The sequence below is a fragment of the Anolis carolinensis genome, chromosome 6 (assembly GCF_035594765.1).
Source record: "Anolis carolinensis isolate JA03-04 chromosome 6, rAnoCar3.1.pri, whole genome shotgun sequence".
Classification (NCBI taxonomy): Eukaryota; Metazoa; Chordata; class Lepidosauria; order Squamata; family Dactyloidae; genus Anolis; species Anolis carolinensis.
In genome coordinates this window covers 43,242,977-43,263,042 of record NC_085846.1, presented here as the reverse complement: position 1 = coordinate 43,263,042, position 20,066 = coordinate 43,242,977, and the positions used below count along the sequence as shown (strand labels likewise).

The 20,066-nt window shown below is 38.0% G+C and overlaps 1 protein-coding gene across 1 annotated transcript in view; it reads left to right on the top strand.

Annotated features, from left to right (window-relative positions):
- The window catches only part of g3bp2 (G3BP stress granule assembly factor 2), a 38,209-nt gene extending 23,811 nt beyond the window's left edge, over positions 1 to 14,398 (top strand). Inside the window, exons 6-12 of the mRNA XM_003222364.4 lie at positions 1,803 to 1,905; positions 3,010 to 3,190; positions 5,619 to 5,717; positions 8,618 to 8,720; positions 10,814 to 10,942; positions 11,128 to 11,246; positions 11,604 to 14,398. Of these exons, the coding sequence (XP_003222412.1) occupies positions 1,803 to 1,905; positions 3,010 to 3,190; positions 5,619 to 5,717; positions 8,618 to 8,720; positions 10,814 to 10,942; positions 11,128 to 11,246; positions 11,604 to 11,876 (1,007 nt within the window). The 3' untranslated portion in view covers positions 11,877 to 14,398. The remainder of the gene's footprint in view (positions 1 to 1,802; positions 1,906 to 3,009; positions 3,191 to 5,618; positions 5,718 to 8,617; positions 8,721 to 10,813; positions 10,943 to 11,127; positions 11,247 to 11,603) is intronic.
- The last annotated feature ends 5,668 nt before the right edge of the window (positions 14,399 to 20,066 follow it).

Here is a 20,066-nt window from a genome sequence, read left to right as displayed (position 1 = left end):
ACTCTGCAGAGCACACTTTTAAGAACAGCTGGTTTAGATTTATTTATTTATTTTGTGTCAAAAGCATTGCATAATAAATAAATTTAAAAGTGATAAAACAAAGGAATCACAAACAGCTAAATAGTTTTAGACCAAAAGTGGGCAACAGCAATCGCATTGTCCGTAGCTTTAAACAACTCCTCCTCCGTGCATGAGGCAGGGCATTGTGGGCAAGCATACATATGAGGAGTTGTTTGTTCTGCTCCACAGTCACACAAGGTGGAGGATTCCTCCAGGTAGTGCCATCTTGCCAGGCTGTCTTTTGATCTGCCCACTCCGCTTCTCAGTCTATTTAGGGACTTCCAAGTTGTCCATTCTTGGTTTGCCCCTGGAGGCAGACCCTCGTGGGGGGCCATCCAGTTGGAATTGCCTGGTTTAGCAGCCCAGAGGGACACTCTTGCTGTTGCTGGAGGAACATCAAGAGAAGCTCCTCCTTGACCTGAGTCTACTGGGAAGAGGCTGATAGTCATGCAGTGGGTGGCTTTCACAATGTTCGACCTTTTTTCTCTCACCATTACCAGCAACTTCCCGTCGCACATTGGGGGGGCAATGCCAGCTAGCTTATAGAGTTTATCAACAGGTGTAGGTTTAAGGCATCCTGTGATTATTCTACATGTTTCGTTCAGTGCTATGTCCACCTGCTTCGCACGGACAGACTTGTGCCAGACAGGACAGGCGTATTCAGCAGTTGAGAAAGACAAGGCAAGGGCTGATGTTCTTATTAATTGTGGGTCTGCACCCCATGCACTGCCAGTAAGTTTCCACAGGATGTTATTGCGTGCAGCTACTTTGTGCTGGTTTAGACGATCCATGTTGTACTTGCTTTGATGCCTTTGAAGAGAGATCTAACTTTGACGACAACTTTCTGTCGTCAACTTTCTGGAAAAGGCATTCCCTTCTATAGGAAAGGGGGGAATGATACTTTTCTAGTGACAGGCTTCTACTTTTTATTATAAAATTACCACTTTATTTATCTGAATGGATTGCCTCTTTAGGCTGAGACATGAGACTATTTTACAGTGGTTCCAATCTTCCTTGTAGGGGTGAAGTCAGAAGGTAGTGCCTTTAGAGTTCAAGTTTGCCCCCCATGTTCACCATATACATGTAACCACTGGGAGGGATTGTCTAGAGTTTGGGGGTGAACATTATTCTGATGACATTGAAAATCCGGATGAGACGTAGATGCACCTGAACAGTTGAAACACAGATCAGGAGATAAGAATTTACCCTTTGCTGGATGGAATTAAATTCTCCTGAAGCCTCAGATCCATTGCTTCGGTAGTCTTCTGGACTCAATCCTAAGTTTGCATGGGCCAGGTTTCAGTAGTGACCAAGAGTGCAATTGCACAATCAAAATTAGGGCACTAGTTGCACCTGGAGACATCAGACCTGGCTACATCCCCTTTTGGTTTACTGTAATACAGTCTACATTGGGCTGCCTTTGGAAATTTCAGCAGGTCCACAATGCTGCTGCCAGAATGCTGACCAGAACTTTACAGGGAACCCTCATTAAATTGACTTCACTGCCTACTGTTGGTGTTCAGGCTATTCAGTGTTTCAGATATATTGACATTTGTAGTTGGCTAACATGTTTCTTTATACATGGATTTAATTAGATTGTAAGTGGGATGGCAGCGAACTGCTTTGTTGTTATTTTATTTGTAAAGTTCCATTAATAGTAATGGCAACAGATAAATAAATTGTTGATGATGAACAATGATGATGGTGATAACTTTTCAAAATGCATTTTTCTAATGTCTCAGAGTCAGAAGATGAAGTAGAAGAAGAACATGAAGAAAGGCAGCCGTCTCCTGAACCCACTCAAGAAAATTCAAGCAGTACTTACTATGATAATCACCCCGTAACGTAAGATGTGTTTACATATTTATGTGGAAATCAATAAATGCTAAATTTATTTTGTTTAATCATTATAGGTATTTAAATGATAAAAATCCAAAATAGACAGTTTTGAGAAATTAAGTTTTAAAGTATTTATTCTCAGCTTGCAATAAAATACAATATTGAAAAGATCTGTTCAAAGTTGAATGGGAGTTTTTTCAGATTGTGATTGTTGTAAATTTTAAAGATTCAGGCAATCATACACAGTTGTATGATTGCCTGAACAATTGTACTACATCTGGAGATCTTCCATGAGACCTACAGTATAGCCTTTTTATCTTTGGCAATGCTGATAACAAAAACATGAGATGTTTTATAACCTGTATTTATTATTTGGTTTATTTTGTGTAATCAGGCAATATTACTGACTTCTGTATAAAACCAATGACTGCCAGAACTGTAAGTGGATAATGTCATTGAGAAGGCAAACTGAAATGTAGTTGCAGTTGTTTGGGAGCCAACTTGGAAGAAAATTAATCTCTTCAGATGCATTCATTGGCAAATAAGATAATTGTGTAATGGACAGTATTGTCAATTTTTCTTTCTGTGTAGGATTAATGGATTTGTTTGGATGCTGGCAGCTAATAATAAGTAATTGGAATTGCATCTCGACCGAAGGAAAGCAACATAAACATAGGTTGCAAGATAGATTATTTCAGAAATACAAATCATGAAGCTTTCCAAATGCTATTGGCCTGCTACACCCAGCATTCCGCACCATTGACTGTTCTGGTCACGGCTGCTTGGCATTACAGTCCAATAATATATGGAGGGATGCATGATATGAATTAGGGATGGATTAGATATATAACTAGTAAGAAATGAAGAATGTTTGCATACAGAGTCAAGTTTTCCCCCTTAAGAGTCATCATCCAATTTGTTGGTTTTACTGAACTAGCCACTTTGCTGCATGGTAAATGAATGCTTATGGAAATACTGTTTCGTTAAATCTTGTGTAACTTAAACTAGTAATTGGATTTATGTCTGTGTTAGTACACTTGGTTCAGCTACATTTTAAGACTTTTATGCTACTGAAAACATAACGGTATCTGATGTGTCCAATTATTTTAGTAATGGAATAGAAGAAACCTTGGAAGAATCTTCTCATGAACCCGAAGCAGAGCTGGAATCTGAATCAAAAACTGAAGAATTGAAAGCTGACATTGAAGAAAAAACTATTGAAGAGCTAGAAGAAAAGTCTCCATCTCCACCTCCTGTAGAAACAGTTTCTCTACCACAGGAACCACCAAAGGTTGGTTAAATCGAGATGCATTGTCCAATTAGATTGAAACTGTTTAGCAAAACAAGATTATGTAGAAACCCAGGTAGCCAAAACCACAATTAGAACTGTCTATAATACATTTCTTATCTTATTAATTTCCTGAATTTTATTCATCTTACTCTTTATGTATAAATGGATACTAACGTTTCCTGTAATCCAAATTCAAAGGAAAATAGCAATTGGTCTAGACCGGTGTTTCCCAAAATTTAGTCTTCCAGATGTTTTGGACTTCAACTCCCAGAAATCCCAGCTATCTTACCAGCTGTTAGGAATTGTGAGAGCTGAAGTCCAAAATACCTGGAGGATGAAAGGTTGGGAAACATTGGTCTAGAGGTGAATAAAAGCATATAATGGCATTTCTCTATTATTCATTACTATGGTATGATTATTGAATCTTTATCCGTCTTATATTGTAATTGCAAGTTTATCTAGTTCTAAGTCTTGACTTCAGGTTGTGAGAATCAATATCACAAGCTTTGTGTGCTTCAACTCAAGTGTGTTTAATTATTTGGGGATTGTGGAAAGAAGATCAGAAAGCTTCTGGTACCTTTAATACAGTAATTTATTTTCTTTCACTATAAACATGTATAAAATAGCTTTTGTTATTTTCTTCCTCTTCTAAGGAATCACATACAGACATAATATTATCAATTCCTTGAGACAGTTATGAGAGATCAAGAATGGTTTGTGTGATCCTCTGTGCCTCTCTCTTGCTAGACAAAATCACTTGGTCTTGATAGCGGCTAATGTTAACAACCTTTCCACTTAATGAGTTTCCTTTTTAAAGGTGTGTTTTGAATTTAGATTGGAAATTAGGAACTTAATTTTGTTCGTTCTCTTCAAAGTTGTGAATAAAGCCAAAACAGTTTATAAATAGGTGGCTGCTTTAAAATAGAACAATCTCAGAGGATGTTATCTTGGCAAAATGGTGAAAGGAAAGCAAGGTGTCAGCTAAGTAAAAACACCACAGCTGATTATTTTAAAATTATTGACTTTGAAGGGAGGATATTTGTTTCATGTTAGCAAGGTTGGTGCTCCCAAACAAGTCTCCCTTGTGATAGCTGTAAATAAGGGCCACGAGCAAAAAGCCTATTGGATCCTTTACCCAGCAAAACTCTGATGATGGGGGTTAGGAAAGGGTCTCAGAAGATGATGTTAATCATTTGACAGAGTCCCCTGGACACCTTGAGATACATTTGCCAGTCCCAGTCAATAACTAGTCACTGTATTTGAACCATCTGAATTTCCTACATAGTAAGTTAATCCCTCACTGGAGGAAAGGGTATTGGAGGCAAAGATGAAGTATTTTGGCGAGATAATGAGAAAATGATGATGCTGGGGAAAATGGAAGGAAAAAGGAAGAGGGGCTGACCAAGGGCAAGATGGATGGATGGTATCCTTGAAGTAACTGGCTTGACCTAGAAGGAGCTGAGAGTGGCTCTGGCGTGGGCTGGTCCATGAAGTCAGGAAGAGTCAGAAGCGACTGAACAAATAAACAACAAAGTTAACCCCATATGTAATACACTACATTAGTATGAGTAGGTTCCCAGCCTTTTTTGTTCAGTATAGGTCCCATCTGCTCCACTAGCTTCAGTTGGTAAAAGATGAATGCCACAGAATCCATTTGGGTGTCAAGGGGAAAGGCTGAATGAACCAAACAGTATATTCTAATGTAAACATCTCTTTTTATGAGATCCATGTTAACTCTCACCACTTAATACTATCACTGATATCACCTGCTGTAATAGGTTTGGGTTTTTTGTGTCAGGAGCGACTTGGGAAACTGCAAGTTGCTTCTGGTATGAGAGAATTGGCCGTTTGCAAGGACGTTGCCCAGGGGACGCCTGGATGTTTGATGTTTTACCATCCTGTGGGAGGCTTCTCTCATGTCCCTGCATGAGAAGCTGGAGCTGAGAGACGGGAGCTTACCCTGCTCCCCGGATTCGAACCGCCAACCTTTTGATCAGCAGTCCTGCCAGCACAAGTGTTTACATAGTTGTGAAGGTGTGAGAGAAACTAAATTAAGAAAAGAAAGGATTGATTTATTCGCACTATCTTAACCAATGGCATATTAATTCTGCTTAGCTCTACAAGAGAAAATTTAGTTTTGCATAATTTTCATCAATTTTAAAAAAGTTAGCATGAGTGTTATTGCAAGAATTTGCTACCTCAAAGCACTGAAATTTTGTTACATTTTTTGTTCTATGCTACTGAAATGAGGGAATAGCTAAAACGATCCTCTTTGATAATCCGCTGTGCTAATGCTGTGTTGTGGTTCTATTTAATCCTGACACTGTTTTGGAGCAGAAAGAGAATGTTTTCATTGGTTTAATATTCCCTTAAGTATTGTCAGTGGTTTACCATGATCAGTAGACCAGGTTTATTGCATTTCCTGCAGGCTTTCTCCTGGGCTTCAGTGACCAGTAAAAACTTGCCTCCTAGTGGTACTGTTTCTTCCTCTGGAATTCCAACCCATGTTAAAGCACCAGTCTCACAGGTAACCAGTCTGTGAACACCTTAGATTATCTCCATATGTACTTTTGCAAACTGCTTCACTAACAAAGCAATTGCTTAAATTGTACCAATTGGCTACTTGATTTGTAATCTAGTGCCCTGTACCAATTTATGACTGTTTGTCGGCTGGTTTGTTTACATCTTGCCAGTACAGGGATCATAGACATTCTAAGAAAACCTGTGGTAAAATGACATGAGGTGTCAGAAAAACTGGAAATGGGGAAAGGGATTTTTTTCCAGGAGGAAAGGTCTTAACATACAACTTCTCGTTCTTTACATCTACACTGTTCTTCAAGATGCTTAGAATGCAAAATATGTATTTTCTAGGACCTTATTTCTTGAAAATATGATGCAGACCCTATTCCTTATATTGAAATAAACTTTTGGAGATTTTTTGTCTCAGGATTTGAGGAACAATAATTTCATACAGAAATAAATAATAGTTGTATTCGTGCCATTGCTGGTATTTATTTCAAGATCTGCCACTTAATAAAATGAAACTGGCTTCCTATATAGAGAAAGGTGAACTACAAACATAGAAAATAAATCAATAAAAATAATGCCTTTTCTATCTACAAGCAGAACATTTGTTGTATTTATGGATGTTGGTCAGTGTTTTCTAAATAGGCATACTGTGTTGAAACAGCCATGCAAATTAAGTTCACTAAAGTTATTAGTTTGCCCTATGCATGCAAATGCATGCTTCTTTCTATTCCTGTTTTCCATTAACTGCATTCTTCACTTATTGGGGTTCCCTGAGAAATGGAAAAATTGTTCCCATTGCAGCAGTTGATCTATATCCTAATGGCATAGCTGTTTCTTGTATTGTATTTCTGTGGAATAAGGAGGAAAGGACACTTCTGTACCTAGTTAGCAGAAGGGGTAGTCTTCATGGTAGTGACAGAATAAAATACTTCCTTGTGTAAAATCAGAATGTCCTCCTCTTGCCTCCAGGATATATAAGCTTACATGCTATCATATAATATACAACACACAATGTCTTTATCACTTACAAGCTGTGGATAATAGTTTTTTCTCCTTCCAGATATTAATGAGCCATGAGTTGGTAGCATTCTGCCAAACATTGAATGACTTTTCTTTAGCATCCATAATTCATTTGATATTATTGAAGGGGGAAATCTCATGGTGGAGTAAATAGGAGTATCACTTTGCACTTCATTGCCTTACTTCTGATTTGTCGGTGATTTGTAGCTTCAGTTGTGGAGAGGAAAATGGGAAAAGCAAAAAAAAGAGAGAGAATTAAACTGAATTTGTGTGCTCTGATGGTCTCCTTGGCCAACCTATCTGCTGCTTTCTGCTTAAGATGCTTGATATAATTAGAACAGTACACTCCAAAACAATAATTTTCCTACCTTTTTTGGCAGTTTATATATCGGTCCTCCAATATTTATGTTGTTCCAAACATTACAAGAGCCCTGTAATACCGACCAGAATAGTAGATTGAGTAAAGATGCCTGTTTAACAGCCTCTCATCAGTTCGTAGCAGGGTTGAGGTTTAGACCAGGGACTTCACAGTTCATAGTTCAGTTACTTACTGGTCTTCCATATCTCACTTTGATTCCTCAAGGACTTATGCTGGAAAAAATCACAAGATAAAAAGATTAAGGAAGCAATTCAGACAAGCAACTATTGGCAAACCTGGGTTACAATTTATATAAATGTGTTGGATATTAGGAAGGAAACTTCTTCTATCAACTCTTTAATAATCGCCATGATCATTTTTGTTTCTTAAGCTTTGGTATGTTTCTTTGAATTAATTGGAAAGGGGAATGGTTTCTTTACATACAGATAAATAGGTATGAGGAACATGAACACCTCAATGTTGCTGAATGGCGGCCCTTATAAACCATAGCACGCATAGGCAGTTGGTAAAGGAAGAAAGGAGTTATAGCACTACGGCATCTGGAGGACAACTTGTTTTTACACCTAATTTCAACAGTTTGGTTGATCAAATTAGAATGTAATTTCAGTAGCAAAACTAGCATTAGGTACCCAAATAATTCATCAATTTAAAGCTGTTCTTAATTCATATTTGAGGGTTCCATATTGCTCTCCCTTTTAAGAGGGCAATTTAGTATTTGTCCAAATTCATTTACATCATTAAAAATGAAAACCACCAAAATTCTCATTGGTATGTCAAGAATGGAACTTTTGCTGGTTTCCAGTCTGTAGCTATACAAATTCTACTTATTTCTAAATTGAATGATAGGAGATGTCATATCTGGTCATTTCCTGGATCTTTTCCCAGCAGATTGCATTAGTTGGACAGTTTGGCAAACTGGTGTCCTAAGTGTGTGTTTTGTATGGAATTACAGCTTTCTCAGACAATACATTTAGCATTGTTGAAAGGAAAGTCAGAGATCATCTAGTTCAGTCTTTAAAACATTAATGTTCAGGTTTTAAAAAAAATGAATTACTGGCATCTTTTAGAGCTTGTTAATCCAAAGTAGCAGTGCCCTTCTATACTGATCTGTAAGCAAACAGATACCTAGTGTGTGCATAAGAGAAAGATTTCTTATTTGTTGTAGCCTCTCTTGGCTTGCAATGTTTCTGAAACCAAGAGTAGGGACTGACACTGGAAGTTTCCCTGTAAAGACTTTTGAATACCAACCTCTATAAATAAGACATGAGGCGGAACAGATTTCTGTGTATCCCTGTTCATGTCTTGTTTGTAGTTTGAGTTGCGAGCCCTACAGTCCTGGATTGGTACAGAGGAATGAATAAGGAAATATTTTTCCTACTCTATAAAATATATATTGTTTTCTGCATTTGTAAGTTGTTTTGCTTTGGCTTTTAAGGCTCTTTCTGCTAATACAGATTTCTGGATTAGCTTTTTACTAATAACTGATTATCTTGTTCCAGCAAAGAGTAGAAACAAAACCTGAAACCCAGTCCCAGCCTCCTCGTGTTCGTGAACAGCGTCCAAGGGAGAGACCAGGTTTCCCATCAAGAGGACCCAGACCAGGTAAGCCTTTTTCAAGTGCTGGCACTCTTGTTTTACTTTGCAAGTAGGCTCTAGATTTTGAAGGCCTTCTGAAAGTCAACTTATTTGCCTTGGTCTGACCTGTCTGTATAATCACTCCAGTTTTAATGTGCAGACTTAAAAAGACACATCCATTGTCTAAAAGTACATCATACAACCATGTTGCTGAATCTTAATAAGTGAGGGACTGTTCAGTACCTGAATGACTGACCATCTATGAATGTTATATGCACCACCAAGATCTGATATAGAAGTGGTCACAAAATATTGTCATGATGGAGTTGAAGGCATTACACTTATTGTAGCTTTGCATGCACTCAGTCTGTTAATTGAATTAATAATAAGAACATTATTACAGTAGAACCTCTACATAAGAAGGATCCAATATAAGTGCTGAAGGCTGTTCCTAAACTACTACTAACAACAAGGCAGAGAGAAAGAAAACCTGGACTCCTCTAACTGCAAGGCAGAAACTTCAGTTCCATGTGCTTGCTTTCCATGAATATTCTGTGAGGAGTCCAATCTGGAGATTCCACTCCAGAGATTGCAGTCCCTGGTGCAGCAAAGCCTCAGTTTAAACAGGGAGTACTGGAGCCTCCGGTGGCCTAGGGGATAAAAGCCTCGTGACTTGAAGTTTGGGTTGCTGACCTGAAAGCTGCCAGGTTCGAATCCCACCCAGGGAGAGCGCAGATGAGCTCCCGCTATCAGCTCCAGCTCCATGCGGGGACATGAGAGAAGCCTCCCACAAGGATGGTAAAACATCAAAAACATCCGGGTATCCCCCTGGGCAATGTCCTTGCAGACAGCCAATTCTCTCACTCCAGAAGCAACTCCGGTTGCTCCTAACACGAAAAAAAAAATCAAGTTGTATGCAGAACACATCATGCGACATGTGGGGCTCGATGAATCCATGGCTGGCGTTAAAGATAACTTTCTGTCTTTATTTTTTCCAATTTTATATCTATAATTCCCAATAAATAATATTTTGGTTTTAACTGTAAATTTATATCTAGCATCATTTGTATTTCTCCTTGAAATTCTTTCCAATATTTTTGTCTGTTTTGCATGTCCACCACATGTGGAAGAAAGTTCCTTCATATTCTTCGCATTTTCAACATTTATTTTGAATATTTGGATAACATTTTGCAAAATTTCTGTGGGGTAATATACCATTGGTATATCATTTTATATGTTTTCTTTTAGATCATATGAATAGGTACATTTGAGTTTTTAATTCCATATCTTTTTCCAATTTTCTATTTTTATTGCATGTCCAATGTTATACAGTCATACAGACTTTTACAAATTCTATTTCAGTTGACCATTCTAATGATGATCATAATGATGATGATGATGATCATCATCATTATTATTATTATTATTATTATTATTATTAACAACATTGAGGCTGTATTTGTTCCCATTTTATTTTTTTACTTCAAAATAAGATGTGCAGTGTGCATAAGAATTGTTCATAGTTTTTTTTAACCTATAGTCCTTCCCTCCAACAGTCTGAGGGACTGTGAACTGGCCCACTGTTTAAAATGTTTGGGGACCCCTGCCCACAACATTTTGGACCTGCCTAAGATCCCAAACGGTTTTTAAAGGCAGCCCCATAGAAAGGATGTTACAGTAATCTAAACCAGGATAGAATCACGGCAGGTGTCTTGAATATCTTGAACTTACTATGAGATTTTACTAATTTATTATTACTTCATCAGTTTTTGCTGAGCAGGTGAGGTAGTACATAAACATCTAACTGTTTTGACTTCTCATAGCTGTTGTCTTTTCTACAGTTCATATCTATCTGAAGTCTCATTGTAATAAATTTCGTTAAGCCTGTCAAAGAAATCTGTGTGCTTAGAAATCTTATCATTTTGTATAGTCACCATATGAGCTTCAAATAGGTTTACTATAAAAATCTTTTAATTTTATACATGAGGTGAAGTACCTTCTGAATTTTATTTTTCGAAGTTTTAAAACAGGTGTCATTTATATACAAATAGAGTTTGTACATGCTAATTGAAATACACAGATTTGCACTGAGTTTGCATCACTGCTTGGAATAACCGTAGGCCGAGGGGACATGGATCAGAATGAATCAGACAATCGTCGGATAATTCGCTACCCAGATAGTCACCAGCTGTTTGTTGGAAACTTGCCACATGATATTGATGAGAATGAACTGAAAGAATTCTTCATGAGTAAGTGACACATCTTTCATTTTGTAGAGACATACTGCATGGAAGATGGGACACTTAAGTTCTTAAACACTGTAATTCCATATATTGTGAGTTGCCACTATAATGAATACTGAAAATATTGCTTTCTGTGTTGGTTGATTTGCTGTGCTTTCCTCCCCATAATCACATGTGCTATGCTTTCATAGGCTTTGGGAATGTTGTCGAACTTCGCATCAATACTAAAGGTGTTGGAGGAAAACTTCCAAATTTTGGATTTGTAGTATTTGATGACTCTGAACCTGTTCAGAAAATTTTGTTGGCAAAAGTAAGTAGTCCAGCTATGGCAAGTGCACACCAAAGGAGGAGTGGGATTGTTTGCGTTACTATGTACAAATGCTTTGTATTTTGTCTTGTTAACCTTTCAAAGTCGTATCCTCCATATGATTTTATCTGTAAACCAGTAATGAAGGGATGAAACATGTGATTTTCAAATATTAGCAGAGAGGTAGCTTTTATGGTCCCTCCTATCTGTGACCTTTTTAACTAGAAATAGCAGGGATTGTCTATGGGATATTTAGCATGCAGAGCACCTGTTCTACTACTTGTGTCAATTTTGGACATGGTTAAGCTAATCAACCTTTTGGAATCAATACTTTTTCTCTCTTCTCCTCTCTCCCCGAAGCCCATTATGTTCCGTGGTGAGGTTCGATTGAATGTAGAAGAAAAAAAGACCAGAGCTGCTCGTGAAAGGGAGACTCGAGGTGGTGGTGATGACCGCAGGGATATTCGGCGCAACGACCGAGGTCCTGGGGGCCCACGTGGCATAGTGGGTGGTGGAATGATGCGAGATCGTGATGGAAGAGGGCCACCTCTGCGGGGTGGCATGTCCCAGAAACTTGGCTCTGGACGAGGAACCGGGCAGATGGAGGGCCGGTTTACAGGTCAACGTCGCTGAAGACACCAGTGTTGGCAGGCAGTCTTGACAGTGATACATTATTCGTCGTGTTTGCATTCTTGTTAATTTTCTGGCTTTGGAATGTAACACAGCCTTTTTGATCATTTCTTTGATGTGAGAAACATCTTTTGGTTACAAGTTAAAATGAGGTGGACGTTCTTTCCCCAGTTTCACAAAGAAGTCACACTGTTAACTTATAAATTAGACTTGGAGATTAAGGACTGAGAAATGGCCATTTAAACTTTCTGCAGCAGCAACAACAAAAAGGACAAAGGGCGTACCTAATTGAGTTGAGGTCCTTTCATTGTAAAAAAAAAAGTAATAATCCTTTGCTGCACATTTTGTGTAAGTGTTACTGTTTCTGCCTATTGCTGTTGGAAATGCAAATAGTCCAATCTTTGCAATTGGAGAAGCTTGCTCTTTCCCCTCCTTTTAGAACACTTGGCTCCAAACAACTCATGTTTTTATGAACTTAAACGTGCTAATGGGTACTTGACTCATTTTACGTTGACATCTGCTGAAAGCAGCAAGGAAAAAATAGCTTGTGAAACGATGCGGGCATCTGCTCTGCTTGCTGTGACCAATATATATATATATACACACATAGACCTTAACAAGACTACAAGTATGTTCCAGAAAGAAACAATTTAGCTGTAAACACAAATGTAAAATTTCAGAAATCATAGTCCTGAAAGCAAAATGAGTTTTTTAAAGAAAAGAATCTTATGAGCTCCCTGCCTCTCTCCAGAAGAGGAATGGCTGACTGCTCAACACACTCCTCCTCCCTTTTCCCCTTTCTGTAAGCAGTGTACAGTGAAAAATTGTCTTTACTGTATTGAGGTCTCTGGTAATGTAATAAGCATGATGGTGCCTTCTATTAAATACATCATTCCAGTCTTGCTGGTGATTTTGTACAGTATAGTGTATGAATGGCTGTGCTGCAAAACTCTTAACAGCTGTAAAAATGTTTATAAAATCATTGTATAAAATTGCAGTATCTTTAAATCAGTAAAAGTTGCTGGAATATTATTTGCCTAGCTCTGCAGCTAACAAGCTTCTGAAGCCTTGAGAAAGGGAGGTACGAAGTAGTAGCTGCATTTTTAACAAGTGGAGTTATGGAAGTGAGAGTGCGTTCTTGCATAAAAGAAATCCAAAGTTAATCAAGCGTGTATCTTCATTTTAAGTATACTCCCAATAACCTAATTAACACGTTACACTCAAGGATACTGCAATTTTCGCAGAGCAGGATAATAGCTCGAGTATTTGCTATTTCCAGTTTTTGAACTGTCACCCGTTTTGCACAAACCTTGAAGCAACTTTGCCTGTGTGGCGCAGATTTGTACACAGAGGGAGAACTTCCCATTTGTGTTTGGACTTTGTAGAGCTTCTTGCATTTTGGTGAGAGGTTTGCTGTTTCCAGGTTCCTGTTTGCAAAGATAGCACATTCCAGAAAACGGCAAATGTAGCAAACAATACTCCCCAGCTTCACACTGGGCAACTCAGCAAACCTCAGGCTTACTCTTGAGGAGGAGGGGAGGCAATAGTACGTGACCACTCAGAGCTGCTCTAAGCATGGAAGACCTCACTTGTTATGATGTGACAAATATGGCTAATGCAAGGAGCATTTGGTTCAAGTAGCCATTTGCTGTTTCTAAAAAAAAGGTGGAAAACCCTGTCTGTATGTACAGGGAGGTAGTGAGTTTGTATCATTCTTTTTCCACCCCCCAAATTGAGGTCTTCCATGTTTGATGGTAAGTCTTGCACTATTTTCATACACTTTCTGGGACAACCTTTCTCTAATTCCATGTTTATATTTTGGGGTGTTTTATGTGTTGAACTGTTTCATTTTCAGATGATACCTGGAAATGTAGTACTTGAATGCCTCACCATAAACCATAAACTTGACTTAAGTTGGGAAGCCTTTCTTTAAACTGCGGTTCTCAGCAAGCAGTTTGCCTACCAGTGTTTTCTGTTTCTTGACTTGTTTAGTGCTATGGTATTGCCCTGCCATTTTTTGTAAAAACTTTTAAGGCAAATGGCACTGGAGGAATAATCAGAAAAAAATTGTTACTGACAATTAGAGGAGCTACTGAGCCATTCAGCTTTCTGGCTTGCTTCTTTAAATGCCATGAAATTACAATATTGGAAGCATACACAGAAGTTTACATGGTGACTGTTCACCTACTGTACTGTGGACTCAGTGTTCTTGTCCCTCCTTTTCAATAAATGTACCTCTAGAAGAAAAAGTGACAGATCTTTGACCTGTTAAACTGCTGATTTGTTGATATGGGTAGTATTTGCTATCATTACATTCCTATTTCAACAAACTTGCTTTAACCATCTTTTTGGCTTTAATATGCAAGACAGTGGACTACCATCTTTATTGCTGTAATGTGTTAAGCATTATATGCTAGTAGAATCTAGTTTACTTGTTGCAGGTGGAAAGTATTTACTTTAAGTTTCCATTTTTGAATGTGTTTTGACTAAACATACCAATAAACTACTGATGTCTGCAGCATTCATCAATGGTCACGAATTCTCTCTCGGTGGGATTAATGTTCCAGCGTGGAAGGTTTCTGTGTTGAAAGACAATCCTACTGTGGATATTGATAACAAAATCACTCTTCTTCCAGTTCAGTCGCAGTGAGCTGGCTTATTCTTGAGCATTCTCTTCTCTACAAGTGCATTCAATCACATGTCAAAATGCCATGCTGTACAATCTCATCATTTAAAATAGCTTACTTAATTGTTTAATAGTTCTTAAACATAATGAAGTCATGTCCCTTTTAAAATAGTAGGATCTTCATTATGAAAATCAAGCAGAAGTGCCAAATCACCCGTGTTTATGCTACAGAGATTTCATACCACTTCTCCTTGATGCTCACTTCATCTGCTGCTTAAAACCAAACAAGTTTGTAAGCTTTTATTGGTTGGACAGATTTTTATATTTCCAATTTGTAATCTAATTCACAAAGTAAGTGAAGTGATTAAATTTATTAGGTTCTCTTTAAATTGCAGTTATTCTAGTGGGTGTATGATGTTCATTTTGGGAACCCCAAAGTCTTTAGTGCTTATATGTTCTTTAAAATGACATGGAAAAATGGTTTGTCCTGCATCACCTCAAGCATTTCCTTTGAATATTAGTTTAATATCTGGCACGTTGAACAATTAATTATGTGCACTGTGTGTAAAATTACTGTTAGGCTTGCTATAAATGCATTTTACGTTTGTTTCCCTGCCTGACAAAACCAAGACTTCTTCCCTCCAAACTGCTTTGAGAAGTGGTATATAATGTTAACTAAATAGGACGTAACAATTGACAAAGGCACTAGCCATAAGTTTGCACAAGAGTGAGGGATTTGCAAATGTGTGTCCTCTTAAATGCTTAATTATACAAAACATATCTTACCATTGGCTCCAGTGGTGACAGTTAATGGGAGTTGACAGCACCTGGAGATCCATAGCTTCCTCATTCCTGTTACTTATACTGTGTGAAACCCATACTCCCTATGGTCTAACAGCTGACATCAACTGCAACTCACAGCATTCTTCATCATTGACTGTTGCTCAAAATACAAGTTGAACAACGTCTAAGAGCAGGGATTCCAAACTCATTTTCATGAAGGACCACATGGTTGCCTTCAAGGGGCCATTTGTAATTGTAAGACTTTATAAATGTATTTTGCCCTAGCATTGAAAGCGTTGAAGATCTCATGAAATGATGTGGTGGGTTGGATTTGGCCCACGTATGATAAAAGGGCAGAACTTTCCAAACATTTCATTATTTTGTTACACAATTCAGTTTTTATTAGCAAACCGGAGGTTTCAATCCCTTGTAAGAGATAGAAATACCTAACTGGATTGTAATAATGAAATGTATGAGGACACAACATATCTCACAAAAACCTTTCATTTCTATTTTTGAAAAATACAATTTATTGCTTAATTAACATAGGTTCAGAGGTATCTTGTTACGTTTGCACTGACACAAACATGCCATGACACAATTTGGAAAAGTCTGACCTAGAGGCTATACTTGTCTGTCTTATTCTGGTTGAAAGATGTGTACATCACAAAAATTATAGCAAAGGCATCTAAGCTGCAACATGAATCACTTTGAGAAGTAAACAGTTATTGGAAATAGCACATGTGTTCAAAGTTTTGTAGGATTTCAATATAAATCTGGTCTGTTATAGCAGAAAAGGAAACTCATGAAATAGTATAGAACTTGAAAATATGAAGTAGAATTTGATAGAAGAAAGTGAAGATATGGCAGACCACTTGTAACAGAAACGTGAATCCATTGAAGCCCTGTGGAAGGCATTCGGACACAGTCTGAGCAGCAAGTAAACCTAACGTAGCAAGACAAGACAGTAGTCCAAGTGATATAACTATACCTTCAGAGAATGAACAGATGTTCCACAACTACCATGAGGACACACACACAGGGATACATCTCTGCTAGATGATGTCAAAAGATTGCTCACTGGCTGTTGCATCTTCTCTCAAATCTCCCACAAAAGTCCTGAAATACCATCTGAAGCAAATAGATGTTTGACCTGCATATGTAGTTTCCCTATAGTCCCTTTGAGTCTCATTGTAGAGAGAAAAAGTGGGGTATCAATAATAATGGCATCCCAGGTGGAGTTGATGTTGAAAGTTTCTCAGATATTAGGACCTGAAGGATGCAGCATGACCCAAGCCACAAGCAGAGAATCAGTTAATGGCATATTACCTTTTACTCACTTTGCAGAAAAGATGGGTTGTTTTCAGGCACTGTAAAAACTGAATAAGATCCCTGTCAATGTAACTGGATTGCCGCTACCTTTCTGTGAAGTAGGTGGGGAGTTCCACATGTATTAATAAGCATGATCAATATCACAATATTTGTATGCAGCCTAAGGCTCAGTAGACCAGGCAGCATTCTTTCCCTTAAAGCATGTCAGGCTGTCAAGCTTAGCTGCTATAGAGCCTTTTTCTCTCCAGAAAGAGCACCACCTGGAAAGTACAGCAGAATGCAATATCCAACACATGGATGTGGCCCACGGCAAAAACGTAAGAATTGAAACTTACTCAATACTTTTTCCTTTGCATTTTGTAAACCTCAGAAGCCTCCCAAAATCAGTTTTATTTTTAGCGCAAGCAAAGCAAAGCCAAAAAGGCTGGCATTCCTCTTTATTAAATAATGTTCTCTCGCCATTAGGAAAGGGAAGCAGCAGGGAGAAAGCAGAGTTTTGCTGGGAAACAGACAGAATGCATAGAATTCTGGGAAATGTAGTTTGGGAAGGTGAGGAAACATGTGCCAGATAATTCAAATGGCCCTGCCCTAAACTACATTTTCTCACATTCTGCTCAACATCAGAAAGCCCCAATCAGGCAGGGAGAGATTTGTCCCTCCGGAGCAAAAGCCAGCCAGTTCCAATAAATTGTTGAATCTGCAAAGACGACTGTCTAATACTTCTAGTAAGTAAATCTCTGTGCTGGACTGGGAAGAAATCCCTAAATGGAAGAGAGACATTCAATGAGATAGCTGTGGCTTTAAACAAAAAAAACTGTCAAAACTTTTTTTGAAAAAATCCCTAAAATCAGATGTATGAATATCTTTGAAAGTTGGGGGATGATCCTGTTATCTTGTGTCATTGCATAGAAAATTCAAAAAAATCTTGACTTTTTTTAACGTTGTTTAGAAAAACTTTGGAAATTCCCCAAAACTCTGTGGATAAGTGAAGCATCCTGAAAATTGATGGGCTAACAGTAGTAAATGTGTTCTACCATTGTAGCAAGTTTCACCCCAACAACTGTAAAAATAAAAGCGAAAGGAGTCCCTGAAGTTTCCCCACTTGCGCAATTACCGTAACAAAAAAGTAACAAAATTTCGTTACGCTTGTTATAGGAACGAGATTTCCACTAACAATACTGAAATGGCATGCCTTCCTTTAAATATTCCTGGCCTTGTTCCCCAATTCAGACCAGAAATGAGATTACAAATTAGAGGATTTTTATTACTGCAGTAGAAAACAAGGGTGCATCTGGAATTGGCAGGAACCATACACAGAACAAAGACAATGAAAGCAATGTATAAGGCCACACATTTCACAGTAACATTCTTCATCTCCCTGTTCACCTCCTTTCCACCCCTGAGCCCACCTTCAGCTCTTGTTCCTTCTCTAACTCCACTTTCTTGTTCTTTTCCCAGCCCAATGAAATCATTGTTTTCTAATTTACAATCTTATCTTTTGGCTGCTTCTGCAGGCCGAACCTTGGGTCACAGTGTTCGTTGCTAAGGAAATCTTCACATTCCAGCATCACTTATCCGTACCAACTTCCCCCTCCCATCTCTGTTGTGTCCCCTGAACCACATTTCAAAATGACCATTAATACAGACATTTTCCTTCTAACAACCAGAATTACATTTCAACCAGGTGCATCTTCAATACTTTAGAAATAAAACACCCCCGTTTTGGAATTCCTTTTGAAATATTTTTTTATTGATCGCACATGCCTATGCATAGCTTAGCAGTTCTGCATATCAGTACAGTAGAGTCTCGCTTATCCAACCTTTGCTCATCCAACATTCTGTATTATCCAATGCAGTTCGCCTCCTGGCCAGATCCACAGCTGTTTTTCTAGGCTCACAGATTTTTAAAAATCTTCACACTACTGAACTTTTTACGGATTTAACTTCCAACAATGTTGTTACTGTAGGTTGATTTTATGCAATTTTTTCTTTATTTGTAGTCATTTTTTTAGTAGTCAATTTTTATTTATTTATTTATTTATTTATTAGCTGCATTTATATGCCGCCCTTCTCACCCCGAAGGGGACTCAGAGCGGCTTACAAATTAAATTTACATACAATATTATATTAGTATAGTACAATACTGGTAATAAATTACTATATTGTACTGTATCAATATATTTTAATATTATTAGTAATATTACATGTAAAATATAATATATAATTAATATTATTATATTGTATTATTAGTATTATATCGTATTACAATATAATATTATGAATATTATATGTATATACAATATGTTATAATTATTATATATTATTGTAAATTATATTGTGTGTAACACACACACACATATATAGTCAATGTTTTTGTAGTCAATGTTTTCAATACATTGTGATGTTTTGGTGCTAAATTTGTAAGTACAGTAATTACTACATAACATTACCGTGTATAGAACTGTGTTTTCTGTCGATTAGTTGTAAAACATGCTGTTTTGGTGCCTAATTTGTAAAATCATAACGTAATTTGACATTTATTAGGCTTTTCCTTAATTCCTCCTTATTATCCAACATTTTCGCTTATCTAACGTTCTGCCGGCCTGTTTATGTTGGATAAGCAAGACTCTACTGTACCTAGAATAATAGAGTTGGAAGAGATCTCGTGGGCCATCCAATCCAACCCCCTGCCAAGAAGCACCCATGACAGATAGCCATCCAACCACTGTTTAAAAGTCTCCAAAGAAGGAGCCTCCACCACTCTCTGGAGCAGAGAGTTCCACTGCTGAACAGCTCTCACGGTGAAGAAGTTCTTCATAATGTTCAGGTGGAATCTCCTTTCCTGTAGTTTGATGCCATTGTTCCATGTCCTAGTCTCCAGGGCAGCAGCACACAAGCTTGCTCCCTCCTCCCTATGACTTCACGTATTTGTACATGGCTATCATGTCTCCTCTTAGCCTTCTCTTCTGCAGGCTCACTCTTTAAGCCACTCCTCATAGGGCTTATTCTCCAGACCCTTGATCATTTTAGTCACCTTTCTCTGGACACATTCCAGCTTGTCAACATCTCCCTTACATTGCTATACCCAGGACTGTACACAGTATTCCAGATTTGGTCTGTCCAAGGCAGAATAGAGGGGTAGTATGACTTCCCTGGATCTAGACACTATACTATTTATGCAGGCCAAAATCCCATTGGCTTTTTTTGCCGCCACATCACATTATTGGCTCATGTTTAACTTGTCCACGGGGACTCCAAGATCTTTTTCACACTTACTGCTGTCCAGCCGGCACCCCCATGGGTCTTCTTCAGCATGGGCCCAGAAGTCCCTTCATTTCAATAGCGTTCGCTATTATTTGTGGTTTCACATATCCACCCAAAAGCCTGGAAACATCCCCCCTTTTTAAAAAAATTATATTTTGCATGTAAAGGCATTGCAAAATATTTCCATG